At 44.4% G+C, this 13,640-nt stretch overlaps 1 protein-coding gene across 3 annotated transcripts in view; it reads left to right on the top strand.

Moving 5' to 3' along the window:
• The window catches only part of LOC135528570 (forkhead box protein J3-like), an 88,993-nt gene that overhangs the window by 56,027 nt on the left and 19,326 nt on the right, over positions 1–13,640 (top strand). For all 3 annotated transcript variants that reach the window (XM_064957745.1, XM_064957743.1, XM_064957744.1), the window contains exons 5-7: positions 4,614–4,697; positions 10,290–10,382; positions 10,488–10,607. In XM_064957745.1, coding sequence (XP_064813817.1) covers positions 4,614–4,697; positions 10,290–10,382; positions 10,488–10,607 — 297 coding nt within the window. The remainder of the gene's footprint in view (positions 1–4,613; positions 4,698–10,289; positions 10,383–10,487; positions 10,608–13,640) is intronic.

Here is a 13,640-nt window from a genome sequence, read left to right as displayed (position 1 = left end):
GTGACAGACGTGACAGACGTGACAGAGTCTGGAGATGCCGTGGAGAACGTTCTGCTGCCTGCAACATCCTCCAGCATGACCAGTTTGGCGGGTCAGTCATGGTGTGCGGTGGCATTTCTTTGGGGGGCCCCACAGCCCTCCATGTGCTTGCCAGAGGTAGCCTGACTGCCATCCGGTACCGAGATGAGATCCTCAGACCCCTTGTGAGACCATATGCTGGTGCTGTTGGCCCTGGGTTCCTCCTAATGCAAGACAATGCTAGACCTCATGTGGCTGGAGTGTGTCAGCAGTTCCTGCAAGAGGAAGGCGTTGATGCTATGGACTGGCCCGCCCGTTCCCCAGACCTGAATCCAATTGAGCACATCTGGGACATATACATACATCCCATTTAGCAGACGCTTTTGTCCAAAGCGACTTACAAGTCGGCTGGGGCCACTACTTTTACATATGGGTGGCCCCAGCGGGAATCGAACCCACGACGCTTGGCGTTGCAAGCGCCATGCTCTACCGACTGAGCCACACAGGACCCTAGTGCTAGTCATGTCTCGCTCCATCCACCAACACCACGTTGCACCACAGACTGTCCAGGAGTTGGCGGATGCTTTAGTCCAGGTCTGGGAGGAGATCCCTCAGGAGACCATCCGCCTCCGCATCAGGAGCATGCCCAGGCATTGTAGGGAGGTCCTACAGGCACGTGGAGGCCACACACACTACTGAGCCTCATTTAGACTTGTTTTAAGGACATTACATCAAAGTTGTATCAGCCTGTAGTGTGGTTTTCCACTTTTAATTTTGAGTGTCACTCCAAATCCAGACCTCCATGGGTTGATAAATTTGATTTCCATTGATAATTTTTGTGTGATTTTGTTGTCAGCACATTCAACTGTGTAAAGAAAAAAGTATTTAATGAGAATATTTCATTCTTTCAGATCTAGGATGTGTTATTTTCGTGTTGCCTTTATTTTTTTGAGCAGTGTATGTTTTCATTTTGTCATTAATTTAATCAATTTTGAATTCAGGCTGTAACACAACCAAATATGAAATGTCAGTGTATGAACACTTTCTGAAGACACTGTCCATACCCCAACAGACATGCCACTGAGTTTCTTCACAGTACCCAAACCAAAAACAGATTTATTGCGTCGCTATGAGTTATGTTTAGGAAAAACGTTGGCCAGTAACCAAAGGGTCGCTCGTTCGATTCCCCGAGCCATCAAGGTGGAAAAATCTGCCATTCTGCCCGTGAGTAAGGCAGTTAACCCCCCAACAACTGTTCTCTAGGCTCCAGGCGCTGACAACGTGGACGTCGATTAAGGCGGAAGATACATTTTGGTTGAATGCATTCAGTTGTGCTACTGGCTAGGTATACCCTTTCCATGTCATCGTGAATGCTCTGCCACCAGAGGGTACTCAGGCAAAAATGGATAAAATTCTATCTCAGCACCTGTCCTCTTTCTAAAGATTTGATTTAACTGTCCTGTATATAAGAATATGAATTTGTATATACTGTAGGAATAGTATATGACTAATATTTTTGTTCTTTCCAATGTATAACTCTTATTTTCTTATGTATGTCTAATGTTCTTGTCTATTGCTGTTCTGTACTTTGTCTTGTATTTGTACATTTTATGTAGACCCCAGGGAGAGTAGCTGCTGCATGTGCAGTAGCTAATGGGATCCTAATAAAGTCAACTCAATCAACTCCTCGTCTTGGACTAGAGTAGTCCTGATCAGAGTTAGACAGGCACACACCGGTAAGAGGATGGAAGGTGTTAAGCCCCCCAATCCTCAGAAGGCTCACAGCCCAAGTCTCAGGCTTCAGTCGAACGTCCAGATCTTCTAGATATGCTGAGCAACATAGACAATGGGCAATTGCTTACAGCGCACAAGGGCCCAGGATACAGGACGGAAAGCTCTGCCTAGGTACCTGTACGAGCAACCCCTCCAGATGCCACAGACCTCTATGCCCACACCTGGACACTGTTCCCCTTCCAGGGAAAACTTCTCCCCGCCACCCTGCCCTGGCATCTGGCTACTCGGCTTGTCCCATGTCAGCAATCTACCTGGACCCGGCTACTGGCTACTCATCTCCAGCTTACTCAGCTACAGGTCACCCTGCCCTGGCTTATCCGGCTCAGGAGTAACCAGCCCTCAATGTACTACTCAGGGCCGGACCCAGGGGTGTACTCTTAACAGCCGGATGCAGCTGCTGTGGTCTTCACATATCCACCTAAGCTAAGCATCCAGTACAGCCCCTGAGCCAGCAGCAGCCCCAGCAGAGACTGGCAGCACCCGAGGCCAGCAGTTTTATCCAGTGCCGCAGCCTACACATACTCACTTCAACAGCCATTGTCCCCGCCGTAACCAAGCTCTTCTGCGTTGTCTCAGCTCCCCTCACAGAACAATGCCAAATTCAAAAGGCATATTTACACCACATAGCCACAAGCTCACCACACCGTGCTGTACCTAGCACAATGGCTGAAGATGGCGGCAGACTGCCAGAGCGGCTGCAGAGCAGCCAGTGCCCATACCCAACACGAGAAGCCTGCAGCCTTTCAGCAGAAACGCTCTGGGGCAACAGCGCCTCTTCCACAGGAACTACCACCTGCACAGCCCACAGCAGGGGCCAAGTCAGAGGCTTACTGCTCCCTGTACAAAGGCAGGGACCGCTACCTCAAGTGTGAGAGATTCACCTCAATGACTGTCAAGCAGAAGCTCAAGTGGCTGAAGGACAAGAAACACTGTCTGCGGTGCGGCCGGTTGCACCCTGATGCTCGGTGCATCCTCAGGAGACTGTGACATCTGATGGCCAGCACCTCCATTGTCTGCTCACCAGCATCCTGACTCGAAGACTGATGACCGCATCCACCAGACATGGATGCCCCACAGAAAATGAAACCCACCCTGCTACCCTTTCACATGGCAGCTATCCAGGTAATGGACACCAGCATGTGGTAACCCCGATCACACGGGGCGGTGCAGCACTTCCAGAGATGCAGTCAAGTAACCTGGTAAAATTCTAACGCAGTAAATCCGACAAAGTAAAAATTTGGGGTGGCTGTAGAAAATTGTCCTTCTATTCAGGAGACTTGTTTATTCTTTTGAGGTGCAAGGCCTGCTAGAGGGGTGATAAGCTTGCCCTCTGCTCTAATAACATGTTAGGGCATGTCTCCCCAGTGATCTTTCATTGGACCTCTTGATCTGTCCATCACCACCTTTGACCTGGCCCCAGGCCAATGGGCAGGGACAACTATAAAAACATTGTTCCACCCTAACCTGGCTTTAGTGCAGAGTTCTTCCAACAGATACGTGGATTCCAATTTTAACTGAGTAGTGCATACCGGACTACAAACTTACTGGACACTTTTCCTAACATGGTATGGTGCTAGTGGGTCAATGCAAAAAAAAAAAGTACTTCAACTACTACTTCTATGATTCAATGCTGTGTGTGTTTGTAGCAATAAATTAGTGACTTGAGTATGTCTTCTACTGCGTCATTGTCTCTAGTTTAAACCGGCACTTCTTTTCAACATGAATTATGAAGTGGTTGGAAAGGTAAAGTGAAATTGCTGTGCCAGGAAAAGTGTTTGATAGAAGAGGTTTCTATAGACCTTGTTTGTGCTGTTTTTAAGAAATTGTATATGTATCTTATTTTTATTTTTTTACTGTGACAAGTGTACTGTATCTGTACTCGTAATTACTGTGATCTGCCTCGTGCTGCGCTTTGAGTCTGAATTCCATGCTACCATTCTTTATAAGTTTTACCAATTTTGTTTTCACCAGAGTGTTTCTCATGGCCATAGGGATGTGAACCGTTGAAAAATGAATTGAGAGGAAATCAACTCAATAATTCAGCTGGAATCCGCAGCCGAGGCCTGTAGTTTGACACGGAGGTTCTCACCTGATTAGCTCTACGTGGACCTGACCAGAGCCTTAACTCGCACAACAGGTCGAACCAATCAATAAAACTACAAGGGAAACCCAATGTGCAACATGAGGATAGCCATACATTTATCCTGTTATACACTGGAGAACCTCTGAGATATAACGATATCTACATCATGTACTCACGTTATCAACTTGTTCTGTAGCCCACCTCCCTGGGTTGTGATGCTGAGGGGAAAAAGAGGGTTAGAAAGAGAGGAGATTCGCAAAGAGACGAGCGCAGATAATCCATGTTTGTGTTCCTATATGAAATTCATTCCGTCAGGCGCAGTGGGCCTCCTAGGGAGAGAACAAGGGAGAACAGAGGGAAAGATATAGGGGCACGCTGTGCTCTATATAGTGCATTAATTTTGGGCCTTATGGACGACGGTCAAAGGTCGTGCACTATATGGGGAATAAAGTGCCATTTGGGATGCAGACAGTAATTGATTTACTCCACTTATGTCTTGTTGCTCTGGGATGCTGCTGGGTTGGTGTAGAAAATAAGTGATGTATTATTGCTATATGTAGCAGAGTGATTTTTGTGGGATGACTTCATTGCAACATTCTTTTTATTAGTGCTTACTATTTAACATCAAGTGGGTGGATTGTCAAACAGGGAATCTGGTAAACCACTAATAGCATTTGTATGGCCCTAGTGTTAATATCTGGTTTGTTGTCGTCTCCAGGGTTCCTACTGGGCTATAGACACCAACCGTAAAGAGGACACACTTCCCACCAGGCCAAAGAAGAGGCCACACTCTGGAGAAAGGGTGAGTACTGGACTGGTGTCAAACCTTGCTTTCGACAACGTCGACCTTTTCCAGCATGGGCCGACATACAATTTACACTGTTCCGATTTAATGGTCACCCACTGCGTGTACAAATGTTGCGGGATAGCAGGTTGAGCAACAAAATATCCCAGATTGACCGGGGGAGTCAGCTAAAATAAAGCATCACATCACGGCCAGACTACTCTGAACTATGTCATTGAGCATTGCATTATTGGCTTAATTTTAAACGACTCATGATGCTGTCTCATCTCGGCCTACAGTCATCCCCTATCTTCTTTGAGATGATGATGACATGCCATGAAAAATCACGTCTCGAAAGAATTAGCACTACACTACTGGCATTCAGTGATCTGAATCAGTCTGATCAGCCTGACTGAGCACCGAGAAGCAGCAGACCCATTCTCCCCCTACGCATCTACCACTGCCTCTGCCCTACCCATCACCACGGAAACAAAGGATGCATGGAGCGGCAAAGTGCACAATCATCGCAGCCCAACGAAAAGAGGAAGAGGGGTGGGCAGGTATAGGGAGGAAGAGAGAGAGAGAGAAAGGGAAGGGAGAGCTAGCAGAAGAGGGTGAGAGAAAAGGAAATGGGGGAGAGAGTATTATAGGCTTCTGTTCTAGTTAATTACCCCACACAAGGCCCTAGGCTGCCATTTAGACATACAGTATTTTCTTCTGGAATTATTTTTTGATCACAAACATTCATTAATTCAGAGCCTTGTCCTTTTTTATTTATTTTATTTTTTACATGCAAGCCCTTCAACTCTCTTATTGCGCTTTGGTTGCATTTCTGGGAAGACTTGCTTGTTACATTGTCTCGCAGGAAGAGTACTTTGCTTTACTCAGAAATATAGCTTTCTTTCACTGTCAAAAGAGAATGTGTGTTCTTACTGGTTTTCTCTAGACCAATTGGCCACAGACAAAGCCTTTAGTCTGGTTTCCAATTGAATACATGTACACTACTGTTCAAACGTTTGGGGTCATTTAGAAATGTCCTTGTTTTTGAGAAAAAAGCACTTTTTTGTCCATTTTTAAAATAACATCAAATTGATCAGAAGTACAGTGTAGACAATGTTAATGTTGTAAATGACGGTTGTAGCTGGAAATGGCTGCTGAGAATGGGCCTCTGTAGATATTCCATACTTATTTTTTTTAAATCAGCCATCACCCCTGTGTTCCAATGGCACGTTGTGTTAGCTAATCTAAGTTTATCATTTTAAAAAGCTAATTTATCATTAGAAAACTTTTGCAATTATGTTAGCACATATAAACTGTTGCTTATTTAAATAAGCAATAAAACAGTCCTTTAGACTAGTTGAGTGTCTGGGACATCAGCATTTGTGGGTTTGATTACAGGCTCAAAATGGCCAGAAACAGAAACTTCTGAAACTCGTCAGTCTGTTCTTGATCTGAGAAATGAAGGCTATTCCATGTGAGAAATTGTCAAGAAACTGAAGATCTCGTACAATGCTGTGTACTACTACTAAATGGTACCTGCAAAACACCAGTCTCAATGTCAACAGTGAAGAGGCGACTCCGGGATGCTGGCCTCAGAGTTGCAAAGAAAAAGCCATATGTCAGACTGGCCAATAAAAAGATAAGATAAAGATGGGCAAAAGAACACAGACACTGGACAGAGGAACTCTTCACTGTTGACGTCGAGACTGGTAGGGTATATATCCACAACATGCATGTCCTAACCATCGTTTTAATATAAGGTGACAAGTCTATAGTAACATGTCCTAGTCATTGTTTTAATATAAGGTTACAAGTTCTAATGGTGTATTCAAAGTGTTAAAACTGACAGGTTGTTGGGCTTGAGGCACCAACTGTTAAGTTCATGTTTTAAGTATCCCTATATTTCTGTTATAACGGGGCTATCACTCTGTTATTAATGCGCCTGCGCTGGAGTCTCGTTGTAGAATAACCTGGCCTGAGTGCATTGGCAACCGTGTATTGTGCTAAGTGGAGTACATGCTACAGTTGACAGACTTCAGAAATTACTCAGCAGTTCTGGGAATAATGAGTATTTCCATTCTATGGCAGATGGTTAACAGTTGTGAGACCATGTCAGATACAGCAAACCTAAGCCCAGACCAGCTGTTGGTTTGCCACTGGCTTCCAAGTACAATGAAACAGTGGCTGTAGATCTATATGATCTGGGACCAAGTGTGTGGTACCTTGACATAATTGACCACTTCACACTCTTCAGTGCTTGAAGCACTGTGAATACAAAGAAACCCAGTGAAATCGTTAAGCACTTCATTCATTCCTGGATAAGTGTGCAATGGCCCACCCTAGAAATTGTACAGTGACAATGGAGGAGAATTCAATAATAATGGAATAAGAGAAAAGACAACTGCTGCATACAGTCCATGGAGCAATGGACTTCTGGAGAGACATAATCAAACACTCACAGATTATGCTGAAAGTGAAGCAAGACGATGGATGTGACTAGAAAACGGCCCTAGATTTGGCTTTGATGGCACAATGTTCATGGCTACAGCCCATACCAACTAGTGTTCGGGCAGAACCCTAATCTTCAGCACTAGAAAGGACCGGTCTGTGTGCATGGGTGGGACGGCACCTCTCAGCTCTACATGCAGCGAGAAAACGATTCACTGAAGCAGAGTGTTCTGAGAGAATGTGCAGGGTCAACAGCTTCGACCCACTGATAAGAAGAACGAGACTGGAAATGAAGTTTACTACAAACAAGTTGACTGACAAGAGTGGAAAGGACCGGGAGTAGTCATTAGCCAAGATAGTGGTGATGTGTAGAAAGTAATGATCAACAAGATGGGGCGCTGTTGCCTTATGAAAAGGACACATTAACAGACACAAACCTACCAGATGTCGCATCCAAGGATATGGACACTGAGACTGACATTTAAAATGGAAGAGAGACCTTCAACCATGACACAAGTAATACTGTTAAGCGTTCAAATGAGGAAAACATTCAACAACGGCCACATATGTTAGAGATTCTGGGTTCGAGTCCAGGCTCTCTCACCTGGCTGCGACCGGGAGACCCATGGAGTGGCACACAATTGGCCCAGCGCCATCCAGGTTTCGCGAGGTTTTGGCCAGCAGGGATATCCTTATGCAAGAATGGGCTGCCATCAGTCAGGCTGCACCCCAGAAGTTAATTGACAGCATACCAGGGCAGATTGCAGAGGTCTTGAAAAAGAAGGGTCGACACTGCAAATATTGACTCTGCATCAACTTCATGTAATTGTCAATAAAAGCCTTTGATACTTATGAAATGCTTGTAATTATACTTCAGTATTCCTTAGTAACATCTGGCAAAAATATCTAAATATATTTGTGTCATTCTCAAAACTTTTGGCCACGACCGTCATTGGACGAGCAGGAAAAGCCAAAGGAAACCACCAGAACTGGTACTATTTGCAGTACTCTGAACCAGCTACACTTTCTGGTACAACAGGGTCAGCTGACCTGTCACTTGTAGATCATCTCAGAATTGAACTAATGGAAAATTGAGAAAAGCAGAATGACATTCAAAATTGAATGAAATAAAGGATGTGTCATTTGACTCAGCTAAGCTAGACGAGCTCAGTAATTGGAGGGAAAAAATGAGTGTTTGAGGAAGTCAAAGACATTGGCCAAAAATGTGTCTCAACAGGGTGGGTTTGCACCCTTAAAGAATCCTTAACTGGAATAGTGCCAAAAGCACATCTAGAGGTTTTGAGGAGCTGGCTGCTAAAGAACTCCCAAAAGATTCACTGACATGCGCCTTAGTTACTCATTGCCGCTGACCGTGATCCACCAGAAAAAATGGAACCTTCATTCCATAGACATCAAATCTGCATTTTTGCAGGAAACCGAGCTGTCAAGGGACATTCACATCGGACCTCTGCCTGAAGCTAAGAGTGAAGGAACACTCTGTCGCACCCGGCCGCGACCGGGAGACCCATGAAGCGGCGCACAATTGGCCCAGCGTCGTCCGGGTTAGGCAAGGTTTTGGCCAGCAGGGATGTCCTTGTCCCAACGTTCACTAGTGACTCCTGTGGTGGGCCGGACGCAGTGCATGCTGACATGATCGCCAGGTGCACGGTGTTTCCTCAGACGTGTTGGTGTGGCTGGCTTCCGAGTTAAGTGTGCATTGTGTCAAGAAGCAGTGTAGCTTGGTTGGGTTGTGTTTCGGGGACGCACGGTTCTTGACTTCTCCCGAGTCCGTACGGGAGTTGCAGCGGCGAGACAAGACTGTAACTACCAATTGGAAAAACACGCCACTGTACAAACCATTCATGAGGAAAACAGTTGTTCGTCAACTGAAATAACAAGTGACTAAAAAGTTTCAGCATGTTGGTAAAGGTGACTCTCTGAAATGAGTTGCCTTCAGTGATGCTTCTCTAGGGAACCTTGCAGATGGAGGCACACAAGGTGGACATCTAATCGTGTTAATAGATTCTCACTGATCAGTTGGCAGTCAAAAAGCATCAGAAGGGTTGTCCGAAGCACACTTGCTGGAGAAACACTTGCTCTTGCGGATGGAATTGACATTGCTATCTTTCTTGCAACTCTGTTCTGAGCTTACCACTGGTGTGACAAAACGGCACATTCTACCTGCAACTCTGTTCTGAGCTTACCACTGGTGTGACAAAACGGCACATTCTACCTGTAGTTTGTGTCACTGACAACTACTCCTTAGTTGATGCTGTGAAGTCAACCAAGTCTGTCACAGAGAAAAGACTTTGTCTTGAGATTAGCAGCATCAAGGAATTTATTCAAGCACAGAGAATCCAGCGGATTCTGTGGTCGGCCACAAAGGAACAGCTTGCTGACTGTCTGACTAAAAAGGGAGCACCCGGTCTTGTGCTCCTAAAGGCATTCAGTAATGGAAAGTAGCAGCTTGAGTAATACAAATAAAAACTTTGTCACACAACCCATTTTGTAATGGGTAACTTAAATAATACTTGGGACAGTTTAATTATGTTTTTAATGTTTTAAAGTGGGAGATTGTTAAGTTCATGTTTTAAGTATCCCTTATTACAGGGCGATCACTCTGTTATTAGTGCGCCTGCGCAGGAGTCTCGTTGTAGATGAGTGCAATGGCAACCATGTATTGTGCTAATACGGTAGAGTAAACGTTGTTAAACTGGAACCTTGTCGTCGTCATTTTGAGTTAACACCAACTGCCATCCTCTCGCAAATATACAGTAGCACTAATTCTCACTGTCTCCTTCCTTCTTTCCTCCTGCATTTGCTCCTATGTTCATACAACTTGAGTCAAGCCGTTCCCTTAATTCTATATATGCACCTGTCAGGGAAGCTTCAACCCGCACCTCTCTTTTAGAGTTTATCATAAAGATTGGTTTGCAACAATGCAATCTTCTTTCAGTTAGCAGTTTTGGGAGACAACTGACTGTCGGGCCGTCAGATTTTTCCCTTATGCACAAATGTATCTAAATGTACTGTATATTAATGTGATGGTTTACTGTATAACACAGCCTCAGACTCTGAGGGTGGTACCTACTCCAGATTAGATGCTATCCCATTCCATCAATGTTCTGCAGAGCGCTCTCATATGTCTCCTCTTCTCTCCAGGCGTACAGCCTAGAATCGGAGACCCTGCGAATGGACTGTATAATGTATGGAGATGCCTCTCCCACTCTGGCAATCAACACAGTAACTAACAAGGTAATCGTCTGTCATAATGACATGCAAACCTCTTTGTCAATATGTTAATGGTGGCCATCGTTATACCAGCAAGTGATATATTAACGTCGACCATCTTTGTTCCAGGTAGCGTTGTACAAGACAGAGAATAAGGGCAGTGATAGCCCCCGGAGCAGCCTCAATAACAGCCTCTCAGACCAGAGCCTTGCCTCCGTCAACCTCAACAGCATGCACCGCTACACCCCGGTACGTCACGCCTCCATTTAGGAGTCACCACTAACCACTGCCACAACAGGATGTTTCATGTACAACTTCTTGAGGAGGAGGTAGATAGATATACTAAGATGATACTCCCAAATGGCACTCTATTCCCTTCATAGTGCACTACTTTTGACCAATGCCGATCTAAGGAATAGAGTACCATTTGGGACACACAATTAGTGTTGTCAACTTGTAGAGGTAGGGAACATGTAACCCAAACTATATAAAATATAAATGCAAAATGCATCAATTTCAAAAATTTCAAAGATTAAGGAATTAGTTCATATAAGGAAATCAGTCAATTGAATTAAATTCATTAGGCCCTAATCTATTTATTTCACATGACTGGGAATACAGATATGCATCTGTTGGTCACAGACACCTTAAAAAAAAAGTAGGCGTGTGTATCAGAAAATCAGTCAGTATCTGGCGTGACCACCATTTGCCTCATGCAGCGCGACACTTCTCCTTCGCATAGAGTTGATCAGGCTATGGATTGAGGCTTATGGAATGTTGCCCCACTCCTCTTCAATGGCTGTGGGAAGTTGCTGGATATTGTCGGGAACTGGAACTCTCTGTCGTACACGTCGGTCCAGAGCATCCCACACATGATCAATGGTTGATATGTCTGGTGAGTGCAGGCCATGGAAGAACTGGAACATTTTCCACTTCCAGGAATTGTGTACAGGTCCTTGCGACATGGGCCTCGGGATTTCGTCACGCTATCTCTGTGCATTCAAATTGCCATCAATAAAATGCAATTGTGTTCCATTGTCCGTAGCTTATGCCTGCACATACCATAACCCCATCGCCACCATGGGGCACTCTGTTCACAACGTTCACATCCGCAAACCGCTCGACCACACTACGCCATGCATGTGGTCTGTGGTTGAGGCAGGTTGGACGCACTGCCAAATTAACATTCAATTCTCTGGAAACAGCTCTGGTGGACATTCCTGCAGTCTGCATGCCAACTGCATGCTCCCTCAAAACTTGATACATATGTGGCATTGTGTGACAAAACTGCACATTTCAGTGGCCTTTTATTTTCCCCCGCACAAGGTACACCTGTGTAATGATCATGCTGTTTGATTCGCATCTTGATATGCCACAAACTCGCAGGTGGATGGATTAACTTGGCCAAGGAGAAATGCTCACTACCAGGGATGTAAACAAAGTTGTGTATTTTTTTTTTATTATTAAGCTTTTTGTGCGTATGGAACATTTTGTGATTTTTATTTTATTTATTTCAGCTCATGAAACATGGGACCAACACTTTGCATGTTGCGTTTATATTTTTGTTTATTGTAGCTTTGAGAGCCCCCTGCTCATTTTATTTTATTTGTCCATTGTTGCTATAGAGCCCCACAGTGGTTGTGTCCCATAAAATCTAGCGGTCAAACAGCGAAACGTTTCCAATCGTGTTTCCATCGTTCATTTTTCCCATAGAGAATTTTAGAAACACTTAAAATATGGGCTGTGTTTCATGTAGGCTTACCATGGCATGAAGTTTTGATAACCATGTAAATCTCTCTCGGACAAGGAGACTTTAATCAATATAGTCGGCTCTATTTACTCTCTGATTGAAAAATGCTCATTAGTATCAAAGCAAGACTACAAATCCCTACAAGCTCCTGCACGTCATCTCTAGCTTGCACAAGACCTTCACACAATTAGTTATTTAAATAAATGTTGCCAGTTTATTAATTACAAAATGTAGCTAATATTAGTTAGTTTAATCCAAAGATTCTTACCTTTGCCTCGATTCGGCAATCTCGTCCAGATCATTTTGGCATTTGTAGTTCTTTATGATGCCACATTAGCAGCTAATTAGCATTTCATTTTGTGGGGGTAAATACAGGAAAATAAATTGATAAGTCACCTTGTCCTAGATTGACACTTATCAAAACGTCACAAAACACAGTCCTTATTTTAAGTGTTTCTTTCTTTCCTATGGGAAACATGTATAATGGAAAAACGATTGGAACCATTTTCTTGTTTGAACGCTAGGTTTTATGGGTATTATGATTCATAATGTAGTACTATATTAGTCGACCTTTACTGCTGTACTTGAACTTCGTCTTGAATCAGTGTTTGCTGACTCACTACCTCAGTGGTAATTGCGGCAATGCTGCTTGTCTAAGGCTGTGTTATTGTTTGTCTGAGGCCACGGCATTGTGACAGTCACTACACACAACCCCTGATCTATTCCAGGTCGCACACACCATGTGGCAATACCTACTGAGGCAAAGACCGTTTATTTAGGGAATTACGGGGTAGAAAACATACAGAAAAAATGCTCCTGAGAGCCTGTGTTTTATTCTACACCGGGCACCCGGAAACTTAAATCTTCAGTAGGCCTAATGTTCTTCTGCCTTACCAGCACGGAGCACTTACGGTAGGCCCGGTTTCCAGGAAACCATCCCCTAATACCTGCCCCAGTATTTTGTGTTCTTGAACGTGTTTAAGACGCAACTTTATGCCGTTGCTTGTCTCCTCTTTCCCCTCACACTCTACAGATACTTTCCAGCACCTCAACTCTTCGGTGCCCTCAGGATTGCCACAGGCAGTTTATTTATACTAAGGCACTCCTGTGGCATTGTGGTGTTTGTCTACTGTGACTCTCGTTGCCTGTAGTGTCAGCCAAAGAAATTAACCCCAAAGACTTAGTACATAATAGACTATTTTTGCCACCGTGTGGAAACCAATCTGTTTTTTGGTTTTCAGAAAAGGTCATCGGGTCTGTGTGACTGAGTAGACAATGTGGACCTGACTGAATTCTTTGCTTTAGACCATTTTTTGAGTGGACGAGGTAGCTGAGCACCTTTTTGTTTACCAATCACTGCCCCCCACCCACCCACCCTCCTTAGCCTGGTTGCTGTTTCTGTTCAGCTATTATATTCCGCTTCTTGCCATTTGCCAAAGACACTGGCCTTTCGGCAATCTTAAATTCTGAACATTCTATCATTAATGAGCTCGAGGAGTTCAAAGGATTTGATCCTGATTCGATAACCCTCA

This window comes from Oncorhynchus masou, chromosome 33 (genome assembly GCF_036934945.1).
Source record: "Oncorhynchus masou masou isolate Uvic2021 chromosome 33, UVic_Omas_1.1, whole genome shotgun sequence".
NCBI classification, from domain to species: domain Eukaryota; kingdom Metazoa; phylum Chordata; class Actinopteri; order Salmoniformes; family Salmonidae; genus Oncorhynchus; species Oncorhynchus masou.
The sequence above is the reverse complement of the archived record's forward strand: the minus strand, read 5'-3'. Positions and strand labels throughout refer to the sequence as shown.